Genomic DNA, 17,353 nt, shown 5'->3' on the forward strand with positions numbered 1-17,353 from the left:
AAACGTTGTACGATACGCGTGCGAATAGGTAATTCGCAACTCGTGTCGATTTAAAACACTCCCTCCGGTCGTGTTTTAATTTATCGCCACTCGTTTCGAATTTCCTCTTTTCCGCACTTGTATCGTAAATAACTATAAGAAAATAATTAGACTAGGTATAATATTTTGTTCTTATTGTTTTATAGCTTACTAGCTTTTGCCCGCGACTTCGTCTGCGTGGACAGTAACAGCATATAAAGTAAGTATAGCGCCTGGAAAAATTCTCATAGCAATAATTCAATTTGAACATATTATGCACACAAATTAGCAGGCACTTCATTAATTATCTCAATTCCACCCCGCTTTTTACTTTCTTAAGGGATGATTTTCGGGATAAAAACTATCCTATGTCCTTCTCAGGGACTCAACCTATCTCTATGCCAAATTTCATCTACATTGATTCAGCGGTTTAAGCGTGAAGAGGGAACACACAGACAGACAGACAGACAGACTTTCGCATTTATAATATAAGTATAGATTAGTTTGAATATGGATTAGTATTTTTTTTTTGATGAAGAATAATATTGCAATTCTGAAAAAATAGTTTTAAAATAAAAAAGAATGAGATAAAGAACTGGTATTGGGAAGCATCCGCAAGTTGGATTAAAACCTAATGACACGGAATGAAAAAGTTTAAGAACTTTGTTTTCTGGGGTTGGTTTCAGACTTTACGGCGTTGCAATTGTTGCATAAGGCCGCTTTCCCACTGACGTCCAGTTTTTTTGCGGATACGGTTTTCTGCAGGATCCAGTTTTCTGTAGTATGCATGCAGTATCCCGCAAACGCAATGGTCGTGTGAACGTTACTACCTATATTAGCACGTATACTACTGAAACGGAATCCTGCAGAAAACCGTATCACGCAGAAAACTGGACGTCAGTGGGCAAGAGCTTTAAATCGAGGGGCGTAAAGTCAAAAAAAACCGGCCAAGTGCGAGTCGGACTCGCGCACCGAGGGTTCCGTACTCGCTCGCAGACGTGTTTGCATGTTAAAAAAAATTGATTTTAGTATGGGTTAGCACATTGTTACTGGTGAATTCTCAATGCAACTTGAGACTCCGGTGCCGTTAAAAAGATGTAATCGTCTTACGGTAGATGTCGCTTTACGCCACCCCAAAGGCGTGTATAGATAAGGGAAGGAATGGAAAGATTTGCAAGGTTCTGGTAGGCTTCCGTAGCTCAATTGGTTAAGAGCAACGCACGGATTGCGGAGGTTGCGGGTTCAAATCCTGCCGGAAGTGTAACTTTTTCCATTTTTTCCTTTAATATAAAATTTGGAGTATCACTCGCAGACGTGTCTGCATGTTAAAAAAGTAAAAAAAAATTGGTATTTTTAGAGTTTTTAGTATTTGTTGTTATAGCGGCAACAGAAATACATCATCTATGAAATTTTCAACTGTCTAGCTATCACGGTTGTTGAGATACAGCCTAGTGACAGACGGACAGACGGACAGCGGAGTCTTAGTAATAGGGTCCCGTTTTTACCCTATGGGTACGGAACCCTAAAAAATGAAGGAAACAAATATATGGCGCGCCGCGCGAAAATTGCGACGGAGATAATCATATCAATAACTCTGAAAGTAGGTATACTTCTGTTTAATATTTCATAGACAAAACCGCGAGGCATATTCTGATTGTAATAAAAGGTAAAGAATTTGATCTGGATTTGTCATGAATATATGTCAGTGTCAAAAGAGACGTTTCAGGTAGAAGAAATGTCACTTTTGCCATCCTTAACTAATCCGCAGCTCATAACCTGTTATAACAAACAGAATACACTCCTTGCCTGTTTATTGTAACTAGTTAGAAAACCGGCCAAGTGCGAGTCGGACTCGCGCACGAAGGGTTCCGTACCATGACGCAAAAAACAGCAAAAAAATCACGTTTGTTGTATGGGAGCCCCACTTAAATATTTATTTTATTTTGTTTTTAGTATTTGTTGTTATAGCGGCAATATAAATACATCATCTGTGAAAATTTCAACTGTCTAGCTATAACGGTTCATGAGATACAGCCTGGTGACAGACGGACAGACTGACAGACAGAAAAACGGGACCCTATTACTAAGATTCCGCTGTCTTAGTAATAGGGTTCCGTTTTTACACTTTTTACCCTTTGGGTACAGAACCCTAAAAAACCGCGAGGCGTATTCTGATTGTAACAACAGGTAACGATCTAGATTTGTTATGAATATATGTCAGTGTCAAAAGAGACGTTTCTGGTTGAAAAAATGTCACTTTTGCCATCCTTAACTTATCGCAATCACATTCATAACCTGTTGTTACCAACAGAATACACCTCCGTGCCTGTTTATTGTAACAAGCTAGAAAAATGACACGTGCTCGTAATAGCGAAATAACATGTGCTTATTCAGCACGAGGCCGCCAGAGCCCAATAATTATTATAAAAGTACGCAATTAGGCATCCCTGAGGACATGCCGTGTTTGCCTTGGGGTAAGTACTGGCCACTAAATATCACTGATAACTCGACGTAGACCTTATTGCGAAGGAATAGGATCCACCTAAGGTCAGTTAAATCCACTTAAGGTCAGTTAAGTGTCGCTGTTACTACCTAATAGTAGTATATGTGGGCAGGTGTTGTACAGTCGCCATCATATATATCGGAGCGGCCGAAGTGCTCAAAAATATCTGAACTCGCATGTAGCGCCTTCACAATAGAGGCGTGTTCAGATATTTGTGAGCACCTTGGCCGCTCCGATATATTTGATGGCGACTGTACAAAATGTACAATAGCATACTTCGTTGATCAATGTAGATATTAAGTCGTCGTAATGAAGTTTTTGTTACCCAATTTTCGTACTTTATAGGCATGTTAAAAGCTTCTACTTTATTAAAATTAAATGATAAAAGTCTTAAGGACCCTTCACACTCGTGCGCGTATCGCGGCGCGAAGCCGCGAATGCGAGTGTGGAGTCTAGTTCGCTAATCAGCGAAATCGACTCCACACTCGCGTTCGCGGCTTCACGCCGCGTAGTCTGGAGCGGGCTCACAGAATTACTAATGTATCAAAATCGTTAACTTTTATAATATCTACAGAAAAGAAGGTTTTCCCGAACATTTTTGACCCATTTAACCTGCGTCTAATATACCACACGGTCAAAGGTAATATACGGTCATGGAATTTAATTTCATTACCATTTCGTACCTTGTCACAGTGACAATATAGTATGAGGTCCCTAGTGACTTTCATATTGATTGTCACTGTGACAAGGTACTAAATGGTACGTAAAATAAATTCTTTCACTGTACCTCCGAAAGGAGAAGCGAAAACCCCGCACGAGGCCTACTTAATGTTTTACTCCACACGACACGACCCCCCCAGGGACGAAACCAAAATTAGTTATTCACAAACAAAGGTGTAGACAAATTTATAGTTTAGTGGGGCCATAAAGTATCCCATGCGATAATATCCCGCGATGGACGGGTCTGCTGGGAGCATCAGTTTCAGTCTTAGGTTTTGTTTATATTTAGGGTCGATGGACGAAAATGTAAAGGGGGTAATTTAATATTGTCTTCGGTTACTCGTGAAATAAAACTATGAAAACGGATTTTGTCGCGTATACTGAATTTATAATACATCCCGACGTTTCGAACCCTATGATTTTTTTAATATACGCGATATAATCAGTTTTCATAGTTCTATTTCATGGGTACAATTTGTTACATCTAAAAATAAGCTAAAATGTAAGCTAATTAGTTATTTTGTTTTTTTATTATTAATTATATGTACACCGATTGACACGCATAACTGATATGAAAACCGCTATAATGGCATATCATGCTTATGTTGTATCCAATTTAAGGTACGGTATATTGATGTGGGGAAATTCGTCATATGTAAATCATGCGCTTATAGCACAAAAACAATGCATTAGAGCAATATGCAACATGCGTCAAAGAACATCTTGTGTAAGTTCTTTTATTAAATTGAAATTGTTAACTGTACACTCGATTTATATATACGAAGTTTGTGTATTTGTTAAATTGCACCCCGATATATTCGTCAAAAAAAGAGATATAACACATTTTAACACTAGATATCCTGACAGACTAGTACTCCCTAATATGCATACAGTCATGAAAAATAAAAGTTGTTATGCAATGTGCGTTAAAATATTTAATAGACTGCCTGATGAGCTTAAACAGCTACCACTCAATAAATTTAAAAACAAACTGTACTCTTTCCTTGTCGACAAATGTTACTACAGTCTGAAGGAATTTTTAGTTAATTAACTGTCACTTCATAATTTGTTAGTAACAGTCCACGTTAATAACTAATGGCTTTATAACTAGGTTAATAATGCATGTTTTGATTAAAATAATGATGTCAATTAAACTTAAATTTAGTATAAGTTTTCAATTTGCATGGCTTTTTAAAGTCTAAATGTGTATGGCTCTATAAATAATAATGTAACACCATTGTATACCACATTTAATGGCAAATAAATATATTTCTATTTATATTTCTATTATAGGTACTTTTTTTGTATATTGGTTTTGGCACAGTTGCACATGCTATCTTCAAGGAATTCCCTTTTTTAATAGTGGGTACTTATAATATCATGTACATCAAGAGTTTTGAATGATTCACAGTTAGTTTCACTAGACTTATATTGACCGGGATATAGACCGTGATTACCTTTTGTATTGTTTGTTGTACAAAAGGTAATCACGGTCTATATCCCGGTCAATATAAATCCTGTACATCGTAAAAAACACCATAACAATATTATCTTTATAGATTCTAGTAGAAGTTTTAAGTTTCTTAAAAAAACTAATTTTTTGCCCGTAAAAGTGAAGGTACCACAAAACACACCGCAAGAAAATTCGTCTAAGGAAAATATTTCTTAAATTATCAAATTGACTTCAAGATATCACTCTTGCATTACATTTTTATGCAATTGGGTACGATCGAATGAAGGATATTTAATAATCGCACTTAAACTATCGTGAGACATATTTCAAAATATTTATCAGTACGGTTTTTACTCACTATTATTTTTAGTCGCTTTTGGCGACATGTTTCGGATTCTTTGGGAATCCATCCTCAGGCACGAGTGTCCGCGGCGGTTGTCGTGCCTGAGGATGGATTCCCAAAGAATCCGAAACATGTCGCCAAAAGCGACTAAAAATAATAGTGAGTAAAAACCGTACTGATAAATATTTTGATATTTAATAATTTTTCAAGGTACCTAACTGAGGTATATGCATAAAAGAAACACGCACGTCCGTTCACTTAGCTATTTATTGCGAGACTAAATGGTCTGCAGAGGGCGCATCCGAATGCACCGCGATACATGACAAGTACCGTTAGGTACGTAAGTAGGTACATACATTACATCACTCTCTTCTTAAACATTATTTAAATATTTAAATACTACATACTTTAAACACCATGCCTTCTCCTTTCCAAGTACCTACTCGGTAAGTAACTATATATAACAAAAAGGAATGCACAACACTACTGTTATGTTTCAAGGGAAACAGTAAACCAAACAATATTCTTAGGTGAATCTTAAGTCTACGGTAAGTAGGTATAAAAATAGCATGCCTTATATGAGGAAAACTTTAACTACCTACTATAAAAAAAAGGTTCGATAACGCCGTCATTCATAAAATATGTTCATCTACAATATCTAGATATTTTTTTCTTGTTCCAAGTGAAGGATATTATAACTGGTTTCTTTTCTCTAATTACCAAAAATATTGTTTATTTGAGATTGGGTCATTAGGAGCGTTAATTGACACCATTAAAATGTTGCTGGGAATATGAATAAGGGAGTTATCGGATGTTCAAGTATTATATTACGATAATTATTTACAGTCTTAGAGCCTAAATATAATTCGCGAACTATGTAAATGTTTACGCACTCGAATTACATAGGCATTTCTGGCACTAATTAGTGTTTTCTTTATTAATGATAACAATATCAAGAATATAGTTAGATATCTAATTATGAATGATATAATCCATACAGTTACAGAAATACCTGAGAAAATTAGCTTCTATTTTTTTTTTTTTTAACACTACGATCATAATGGTACAATACCTATAGTCTTTCACAAGTTATGCTTAAGTACATTTGTTTGGAACAGTTTAATATGGCACTAGTGATCCTCAACCCTATACCAAAACGTTACATGGCACAATTTACAGTGACTAGTCTAACAAAAAAAAATTTAAAGTTTATATTTTGGTGGATTTTTTTTTCTACATTCTCTGACAGGTCTAGGTAACTGGGGCGGTTTAGATGGTGGGGTGGAAATTGTTGTAGGCGACAAAAAGAGGTCTTCACTACCGTCTGACCTTGGCGAGGGCTGCGGCGTTACGGACCGCGCGTCCGCCGGCCGGCTCGGACCTGGACTCGCTCCGCTCGAAGTGGGCGGTCGACCTTGATGACTGCGCTGCGGCGTACTTGTGGCTATCGGTGTATCGGGACGGTCAGGGATGGCATCGCCAGTATGTTGCACTGGTTCGGGCCGAGGTACCTGCAAAGCTGATGAGTCACCTGGGCAGGTTAACATACTTGATCGCCGCCTTAACTGATCAACGTGCCTATGTACCTCCCTATTTAAGTTATCGCGCACTGTATAGTCCGTAGTACCTGTCCTCTGAGTAATACGACCAGGAAGCCATTTCGTATCTCCCTGATATTGCCTTATCCATACTTTATCTCCTGATTGGAGAACCCGATTAGGGCTTAATCGTATGTCCGCTTGTTTCCTCTGTGCCTTACGAACCCTATCTTCACAATCTGGACGCAGTACATCTAATTGGGTACGAACCTGCCTGCCAATCATAAGCGTAGTTGGACTTTCTCCTGTTGTGCAGTGTGGCGTATTTCGGTAATGTAATAAGAAATTACTGATAGCTAAATTAACATTGTGTTTTTGTCGCACGGCTTTCTTTATAACCCGTTTAATTATTCGAACCGCATTTTCGGCGGCTCCATTAGACGCGGGGTGATATGGAGCTGAGTGTACATGTTCAATACGGTTTTTTGTTAAAAAGGTCGCGAACTGTGTACTCGTAAACGGAGGGCCGTTGTCCGAAACTATTTGTCTAGGGAAACCCCATCGAGCGTTAACTTCACACAACTTTTCAATGGTGTTATTAGCCGAGGTACTATTTACCGGGAATACCTCGAGCCACTTTGTTCGAGCGTCAATCATAACCAAATACGTTACTCCATAAAGAGGTCCTAAAAAGTCTAAATGAACCCGCGTCCACTGGCGCGAGGGCCAGCTCCACGGGCACGGCGCGTGGCGCGCGGGCGCCTCCGCCTCGGCGGCGCACACGCCGCACTCGCGACACGTGCGCTCCACCGCCTCGTCTATGCCCGGCCACCACACATAGCTCCGGGCAAACGCTTTTGTCTTTACGATTCCCATATGGCTCTCATGTAACACGCTTAAAACCCTATCTCGGCAACCTTCCGGTATAACCACGCGATGGCCCCACATTACGCATCCTAACTCTTCGTACAGTTCTAGCCTACGGTTAAAGTACGGTTGTAAATTTCGCATTTCAACTTCCGTCGGCCAACTGGACCGTATATATCCTAACACTCTGCTCAAAGTCGGGTCGCGTTGTGTTTCTTTTTTAACATCGTGATAATCTAATAACAATTCGTTGTGGGCGAAATGTAAATACGTTTGCTCGGGCGGCGGACCGTCTAGCGACTCGGCATTTTTGATCGGCACGGGCAAGCGCGACAAGCCATCTGCGCCATTTGCATCGGTGCGTACGTACTCTATATCATAAGTATATGCGGAAAGTTTAATCGCCCACCGCTGCAATCGGCTAGCCACCATCGCGGGAATACCCTGCTTGGAACCAAAAATACTAACGAGCGGTTTGTGATCCGTTCGTAATGTGAAATGTCTGCCATAAAGGAATTGATGTAATTTCTGTAAACTGAATACGATTGCTAACGCCTCTTTATCTATTTGCGAGTAATTACGTTCCGCCTCATTTAAAGAACGCGAGACGTAAGCCACTGGTCGTTCGCGCGCCCCGCCCGCGCCCGCGCCCGCGCTGTCCCCGGGCTGTGTCAGCACGCCGGAGATTCCGCGGCTGCTCGCGTCAGTGGTCAGCGTCAGCTGTTTGTTGGGATCGTAATGACTTAACACCTCCGCGCTCACTAACAGTTTTTTAATACTTTTAAATGATTTTTCGCATCGTTCATTCCAATTCCATACGGCACCTTTCCTAAGTAAGTCATACAAAGGGGATAGAATCGTACTCAAATGCGGTACAAATCGAGCATAAAAATTAACTACCCCTAAAAATGACCTTACATCTTTCACATTGAGAGGTCGAGGTATCTTAAGGATACCTTCTATCTTGGTGGAATCTACTTTAATTCCGTCTTTTGAAATTACATATCCCAGATACTGTACCTCTTCTAATAAGAAAGAACATTTACTTTTCTTTAATTTCAATCCATGACCGTGAAGCCGTTTCAAAACTTTTTCTAATGTCCCCAAATGAGAATTTATGTCCGCGGAACCAATAATTATATCATCGAGAAATACTTCTACTTGAGGTAGATCTTTCAACAAGTTGGACATAATTCGCTGGAATATACCAGGGCTGGAAGACAATCCGTAAACAAGTCTATTATATCTGAATAATCCCTTATGCGTGTTGACGACGGTATACTTTTTAGAATCGTCTAACTCCACCTGATTATACGCCTGCGTCAGGTCAATTTTTGAAAATACGCGGGCACCATTGAGTCTTACTAAAAGGTCATCTATCTTAGGAAGCGGATACCTATCAATCAGCAAGGCGGGGTTCAAGGTCACTTTGTAATCTGCACAGATTCGCAAACTCCCATCAGCTTTACGTACCGGTACCAGCGGCGTGGCCCACTCCGACGTGTCGACCGGCTCGATGACGCCGCAGCGCAGCATCTCGTCCAGCTCCGCCTCGACGCGATCGCGGAGCGCGTACGGCAGCGGCCGCGCACGGCAGAACACCGGCGTAGCCCCTTCACGCACTCGGAGTGTCGCTTTTCCACCACTAAACCGCCCGAGTCCTCCGCTAAATAACTCCTTATATCTGTCGAGCAAAGTACATACATCATTATTAAGGGACTCGTTAAAGTTAAATAAATACTCTTTACAAAACCTAGGAACCCGAATCTGTAACTCTGTTAGCCAGTGTCTGCCTAATAGTGGGGTACTGCCACCCTCAATAACAAACAGTTCTAACTTTTTCAATCGGTTTTCAAATCTAACCACGGGCCTTATGACCCCTAGGGGTCTAACACGGCGGCCATCATAAACTTTTAACACCAAAGGAAACTGTTCCAACGGTCTGTATTTAAAGTACTTATTATAAGTATCACTACTTATACACGACACCGCGCTCCCTGTGTCGATTTCCATAGACAAAACTTCATCATCTACACATAACGATAGGCTTACCGATTTATAATCGTTTAGGCAGAGATGATACAGGTCTTCTTCGACGTCGGACCCCGACGTACCCTCTCCTTCATACTGAGTCTCGCCATCCTCTGCCAGGACATGGTGTAGGGCGCGACTGGGGCGCCGCGCGCCCCTGCGGCCGCCGGTGCCCCGGCGCCGAGCGCCGCCACCGCTGCTACCGCTCGCCCCACGAGCGCCGCCGCCCGAGCCACGGGCGCCGCTGCCACTACCACCTGCCATCCTTGCCGGACACACGCGTTTTAAGTGACCTACGTTACCACATTTGTTACACTGAAAATCTTTGTAAGGACATTGGACGTCACGGTGACCTAACCTTCCGCACACTGCACAAATTACATTGCTAGCGCCATTACCGCCACGCGGCTGCCACGATGTGAGTGCATGTACCGTCTCGGCTCTCTCTCCCGCATCGCCCTTCTCGCTCACACTCGGGCGTTCTACCATCGCTGCGTCCTTCTCGGCGGCTTCCAACGAAAAGGCTAGTTGTACGGCCCTAGTATAGGTTAACTCAGTCTCAGCAAAAAGGCGTTGTCTAATTGTGTCATTCTTCAACCCGCACACAAATTGGTCCCGCAGATTGTCCTCTAATGTTGTGGAGAATTCACAATGCTTGGCTAATTTTTTAAGGTCCGTTAGATACTGAGCGACCGTTTCCTTATCTCCCTGTCGCCTCTGACGCAACCGGTATCGCTCCGCCATGAAAGATGGTTTGGGTTCGATGTGTTCAGACATTATCTTCACAACTTGCGCATAAGTCATGTCTGCTGGCTTCTTTGGACTTGTCAGGTTCCTGAGGAGCTCATATGCTTCTTCTCCCATAACGGCAATCAAGGTCGGCAGCTGCAAGTCGGCCTTGATGTCGTTGGCTTTGAAATACATACTCACACGCTCCACATAAGTACTCCAATTGCCCGCCGAGACCTCGAACGCTTTTATTTTTCCCACGGACATTTTTTATACGAACAGCCAATTCTCGGTTCTTGAAATTAAATCCAATCCTCGTTCGCCACTGAGGTATATGCATAAAAGAAACACGCACGTCCGTTCACTTAGCTATTTATTGCGAGACTAAATGGTCTGCAGAGGGCGCATCCGAATGCACCGCGATACATGACAAGTACCGTTAGGTACGTAAGTAGGTACATACATTACACTAACTATACGTATATTCGCCCTAGGGTGTGTCATAAATTTATGATATAGGTAATTTATTACTTATCTGTCCCATGTGATATAATATTTGTGCTCGATACAGAGTACAGAGAGCATATGTTTGCGGAAGGAACAAAACCGTATAGCTTTATTGGCCTTTTAGAAAGATTGGGATGGGACTGCCATGGGGAAATAAAGGGGATATATTGACAGATTGCGTATTGTAGCAATGATTTATCAGTATAACTTGGGACTTTGGGTGACATGACGGAAGTGTAGTACACATCCGGTAGATGTTGCTCCGAGTAAGTTCTATAGTAAATAAGTATACCTTCTCGTTTACCAATAAAGAATATGATTAAAAGATGCGCAGTGGACGGAGTTTTATTTTGATCGGCATTTTCACTTAAGTGTACCATTTACTTTTTTTTTTAATTCCATCAACTTTTGGGTTATTTCTACTCAGAATCACGAGGACTATCGATTTAAAAAGATAAACAATATGTCCCAATAAAATGTCAGTTTTGTAACGCATTTTCACATACGTTTTGTTTGGAGCGTTAGAAAACTGACACCCAAAATTTGTATGAAAAACTGGGGGACACTTTTTTTCTGAGTCTGAATCTAAATAACCCAAAAGTTGATGGTTTTCCAAAAAAAAAAGTAAATGGTACAATTTTTTCTACATTTCTAAGATTTAAATCATAATAATTCTATAAATGTTCCAATTTAATAACACGATAACATCACGAATTCCATTCCAATGATAGGTATTTCGTATTTCAAAGCATTTTAATGTGTCAATAGTTCCAAGTAGCAGTGACGTTAGCGAATAATGACGGCATTATTACGTCATAATGACGTCGCTGACGTCCGACAGCGGAACTTTATACATACCTACCTATAAGCTAGTAACTAAGGCCAACTTGTGAAGATCGTCCACCAAAGAATATCGTCCATCGAGGTGCCGTCTTTAGTCCGAATGGCATCAATCGCTTCTTGGAAGCAGAGACCGGCTATCCCTTATCGGGGTTTTATAAGGGTATTGCATAAGGCTTAACTCACCATACCCTTTGCCAGACGAAACCCTTTGTTTTGGTTTTAAAAACCCTTATATAAAGCTACCACATTTGAGTAATCGGTAGCCCAAATACCCTTACAAAACCCTTATCATCCGCTCACCAACACCTTGCATATTGCTTATAAGGGTTAGCCTTATAAAGGGCTTCCCTTTTAGCATATAAGCGTGCTAATTTAAGTCGTCTACCTTGTTCATAAAGCACACATTACTTCGAATCCGAGCGATCGTCGGCGGCGACGGCGGCGTTCTTTGACTAGGAAAGTATTTTCTTTCCTTTTCATACACTACCGTAGATATATACTAATCCTGTCTCTTTCACGCAAAGGGAAACCTTTATAAAAAGCGCTTAAAGATAAGGGTAACCCTTATTAAGAGCTAGCCTTATTTTTGGTTAGCTTTTCGGTAAGGGTTAGTCAAAGGTAAGGGTATGAATGGCAGCTCAAAAGGGAAAGTCTTTCAATGTGTTAGCCGTGTTTAAGTGTCGCCCGTTGAAAGGGTTTTATCGCGGAAAGGGTTGTCCGGTCCCTGCTTGGAAGTGACCTTTTGCCATATTATGCTAATATGAAAAATATCTTAGTATCATATTTAGGTGTTTTCTTTAAAAGCTCTGGGACTTTTAAGCTATATCCCAGGATATTTTCATTCGCTTCAGTAGGCCGAGCACAGTATCTTGCCGCGAGATAGACTACCCGTCTTTTACTAACTGTATGAATTAAAGAGGGACGGGTAGATACTCTCGCGCCAATCATGTGCTAGCCCGGCTGCACCATTAATTTTGACAGTAACCCCGTGTTTAGTACCTCTAATACCGGTCAGAAAACGTCAGAAAGTTGAGACGACCCAGATAGAGGAATAATCCAATCCGCCGAATTGAGAACAAACTATTACTAAATTGATTTAATTGCGGATGGAATGTTCTAGTTTTTAGGGTTCCGTACCCAAAGGGTAAAAACGGGACCCTATTACTAAGACTCCGCTGTCCGTCTGTCTGTCTGTCACCAAGCTATATCTCATGAACCGTGATAGCTAGACAGTTGAAATTTTCACAGATGATGCATTTCTGTTGCCGCTATAACAACAAATACTAAAAACAGAATAATATAAATATTTAAGTGGGGCTCCCATACAACAAACGTGATTTTTTTGCTGTTTTTTTACGTAATGGTACGGAACCCTTCGTGCGCGAGTCCGACTCGCACTTGGCCGGTTTTTAATTGAGTTATGTCTGTTCTCTGGTTCGGTCTGAAGGTGAATATTGATCATTCTCCAAAAAGACGATTTCTATCGAATAATGTTCATAAATCTTTTTATTTTTGTAGCACAGATCATACCTATCCACCTAGGAGGATATTACCAAACGGAGTAGCCATTAACAGGCGTTCCCCTCTGTCGAAAATAGTCGGCCAATGGTCATACACGATGTATGGACTGACGTTTATCTGACATGGCTATTTTTACGTTACGTATACATTTGACGTTCCCCTCCCCCGCAAAAATCGGCTGACTTTTTTGTACAGAAAATTACAGACGTGGCGTTTCTGTTTGGTTATATCCTTCTAAATCCACAGTTAATGTTTTAGAAAAAACCTTTTTTTACAGAATTTTGCTGCACATTTCAGCTAATTTCAGTAACTCATCATCATATATTTAAGAGTTATACTCTTGTCGGTGGAGCGATTTCCATAAGTGTCGGTCCTCTGCCTTCTCCTTGATAGCCTGATACGACACGACGTTGAGTTTTTCCTTTACTTGATCTATGTATGTTCTCCTTGGTCTGCCCCTCCGTCTCCTTGCCTCAACTCTCCCTTCAATTATGTTCTTGATAAATTCGTCGTGTCGTAGCAGGTGTCCAAGCATCTTTCCTCTTCTATTTTCTATGGTTCTCAACAAACTCCTCTTCTCTCCTACCATGCGTAAAACCTCTTCATTTGTTTTCTTCTCCGTCCAACTGACCTTTGCCATTCAGTAACTGTTGTTTTATAAATTATAACTATTTCTTATAAGTTATACAAAAACTACAATTTGACAGCTCCCTCTACCTTACGGACGATATTCATATAACCTTCCTAAAGCGAAACCCCTTCTGCGAGTCGGTGACCGCAAATCAGATTAGCTTTCCGCACAATTAGATTTGGCCCTGCACACCAATTTGATGTTAGTTTCGTATGCAATAAGAAACAGTTTAGAGTCCACAGGTTTTTGGTGGTCTTGAATATCTATTTAAGTAATAGGTTTAGCAACGATATAATAGTCTATCGAGCATCGGATGAAAACGTGAGGAACACTATCAATATATATAATTATGATATTCATTGTGTTTCTCTCGTGTTTATAAATACGAGACTAGTCCTAGTTTTTAATAGAAACGTGGAAGATTGCTTCTCTATATTAACATGATCCTCCTTTTCCTCTAGGGATTTATTAAAAATATTTTTTTACCACACCAGCTCGTAAAGGCTCTTGATTGTTCAAAAAGTAATGAGAAAGTTGCATTTTATTCACAAGAGTGGCAAAATAATTTAATACAAATTTTGAGTCGTTTCCTTATTAGAATATATTAGAATTAGAATTGAATTTTAAATTACAATTTTGAATAGTAAATAACGTTCATTTAAACAAAAACCACTTAAATATTTATTTTATTCTGTTTTTAGTATTTGTTGTTATAGCGGCGACAGAAATCATCTGTGAAAATTTCAACTGTCTAGCTATCACGGTTCATGAGATACAGCCTGGTGAAAGACAGACAGACAGACAGAGAAGTCTTAGTAATAGGGTTCCGCTAAAATTAAATTAGTCGTAGACATAGACATAATTTATTGGTAATACGGTATTAGGTCACAATTTTAAAACTTATTTCTACACTTCTTACAACTTTTATATACATCAGTTAGATACATTGTGCAACATGGGGCGTAAGTTAAGTATTGCAAACTAGAGTATAGTTTTCTTACCTAGAGAGAGAGCCTTTACCAGCTGGTCTGATAATAATAACTATTACCTACACAATCCTTTGTGTTTTAACCACAACCATGCCCCATTTTACTTTTTCGATAAAAGTTAGACGCTTAAAATATGCTCGCAATTATATTATTAATTATGGAGAAACGGACGTCCACGTTCTTTCACGGGTTTTAATGTTCTTAACCCTATCGCATTCGCGTAATAAAATTGGGCGTTTTCGAAATTAAATATTGAAAACCTGATTCTCACAGATCCTGGTGTTTTTGGGTTATTTCAACTCAGAATCACTAGCGTATTCAATCCTGATGTTAAAAAAAATGTCCCAAAAATTTGTATAAAAATCTTACATTCCACTACGAAAACGTGACGTAATGGAATGTACATTTTGGGACATCTTTTTTAATGGCAGGATGGAGAATGCTGTCGATTCTGAGTAGAATAAGCCCAAGAATGTCCAGATTTAAAAGAATCAGGGTTTCAATATTTATTTTAGAAAACGCCCAATTATACAGCAATATAAATAGGAATAGGCGGGTTAATATACGAAATTCATCGCGGTAAGGGTCCTTTCTTTACCTTACCTTATTAAGGCCCCTAGTTTAATGTATATTAATGAGAACCATTTTGCTAGCATGTCTTTACCTGGACTATTCAACAACTATAAACCCCTTTAGAAGGAATATAAACTTTATGGTCACGATCATAAGACTCAAATTACAGTCGTTAAAATGTGTGATGGAATAAAGCCGAGCTAAGGAAAAGGAGCAATATATTTAGTCTTAAAATTAAGTCTATATAAATTTCTGCGTCGTAAGCATCTTGCTCATAATTAATGTTGTATAAAATAAACAAATATGGGGCATTATCTATGAAAAGGGACCTTATTGTCGATGGCGCTTACGCCGCACAGCGTCGCGCGGGATTGTATTTGTACCGGAGCATCGTTTATAATGGCGTAAGCGCCATCGACAATAAGGTCCCTTTTTATTGAAAATACCACATATTATGGAACATTCTTACACAAACCAAAGAGGATATAATAAGATAGAGCGGTACTGTCATAGTAAATTTTGTAACCACAGTAAATTAACTGCCATCTATCGACACACTTTAAAACTAAAAATGAAGTTATAAAAATACGATAAAATGTATTTAAATATGGATAAATGATTTTTTTTATTTGCATTAATTATTTTTATGATTTTGACGCATGTTTTTTTACTGATATGCGTTAAAATGGTTAAATAACAAACGAAACCGTCAACGCCATCTATACGACAGTAGGCCAAAGATAGTAGCGCCCTCTGATCGAGAATCAAATTTTCTTGATTTTCGAGGCACATTTTTTCCTTAGACTGTATCCATCTATTACGGAGTTATATATTTATCTTTCCACAAACCAAGTACCACAGTTCCATGCGGCTTGTGTTGTAAAAAAATATGTTCAAAACGATGAAAGTAAGTGGAATATACGCGCGAAATCGCCTTTTCATACAAACGTAGTCCATTACGTACGTATAAGTATGTTCCTAATGCTATACCTAACTACTTAACTGCTTACTTAATTTTAGTGTACCTATTTAGTTTAAGATTATTTTAGAGCGCACCGCCAACAAACTGTTTCACAGTTTGGCGAACATTAGATTAAGGTACTTATAATGTTATAATTTTTGTTAAATTTTCAATAAAAAAAAAAAAAAAAAAAAATTTTCCTCTCTGAATATTAACATTATTGAATATATTTTGACATAATTCGTTATATATCAACCACACCGATACGATATAATTTTTTTCGAATTTCTAATTATTACAAGAGTTAGGAGCATTTGAAAACATACTACTATAGTTGGTCAAACCAATTTCTCAGTCAGTAACAACCAGGAAAATTATACTTATCCCTTTCTTTTGGGTGCTAGTACTAGTGTAAGAAAGATGATGATTCTCTCTGTCTATGTTTGAAATGGGACAGACCTTTGACAATATATATAACTATTATCTACCTATATGTGTTCGAACTTCCTAAAACACGGAACGAAGTTATGAAAAACTAATTCCGAATTCCGAGTTAGGTGCTGGAAACTGCTGGATGCACTAATTCCGAGGTGCTGGAAACTGCTCGATCCAGGCCAAGCCTAGTTAGCCCTGCGGTGTGGATTTATTAAGCTACAAGAATCGCTATTTATGTTTGAATTTCAGATAAAATGGTCCTTATCGCACTTGAAGCATAAGGACCCTTCAATAATGGAAAGCCACGTATTACAAACCTGTAAAAGTTATCTAATGCAGTCCCCAATGAACAGGAAGGAGCAGTCCTATTAAAAAAATGGATTTCTTTTTCATGCAAATCTGGTCCTTCGGGCCGGATGTGCGCGTGCCAAGGTCTACAAGGTGATTATAAATATTCAAACGGTGGAATATGAATATTCTTGACGGTTACTAGGTTTCTTAGGTGAACATTTTGCAAGATATTATATACAGACTAACTTTCACCTGCAACTTCGTCCACGTTAAAAAAGTCTGCTCTATTTTCACGCCATTCGGAGTTAACCCTTAACCCTTCGACAGGGGAAAACAATCTAAAAAAACTGAGTTGTATCGTTTTTGGTGTTATTATGTGGTTGTTTATTGTAGAAAAATC

The 17,353-nt window shown here is 39.4% G+C and overlaps 2 protein-coding genes across 4 annotated transcripts in view; both read right to left on the bottom strand.

Annotated features, from left to right (window-relative positions):
• The window catches only part of LOC134745923 (calmodulin-binding transcription activator 2), a 270,209-nt gene that overhangs the window by 214,856 nt on the left and 38,000 nt on the right, over positions 1-17,353 (bottom strand). The window lies entirely within an intron of this gene.
• On the bottom strand, positions 6,205-9,977 carry LOC134745893 (uncharacterized protein K02A2.6-like). 2 transcript variants are annotated; one of them, XM_063679997.1, is made up of 2 exons: positions 9,495-9,977; positions 6,205-9,126 (listed from the first exon to the last, which is right to left on the bottom strand). In XM_063679997.1, exon 2 carries the CDS (start codon positions 8,976-8,978, stop codon positions 6,240-6,242), a length of 2,739 nt encoding a protein of 912 aa, XP_063536067.1. In that variant the 5' UTR covers positions 8,979-9,126; positions 9,495-9,977; the 3' UTR covers positions 6,205-6,239. The 2 variants fall into 2 exon arrangements, with proteins under 2 accessions (XP_063536067.1, XP_063536068.1); XM_063679998.1 differs by having other exon boundaries at positions 8,988-9,126.

The sequence above is a fragment of the Cydia strobilella genome, chromosome 12 (genome assembly GCF_947568885.1).
Source record: "Cydia strobilella chromosome 12, ilCydStro3.1, whole genome shotgun sequence".
Taxonomy (NCBI): domain Eukaryota; kingdom Metazoa; phylum Arthropoda; class Insecta; order Lepidoptera; family Tortricidae; genus Cydia; species Cydia strobilella.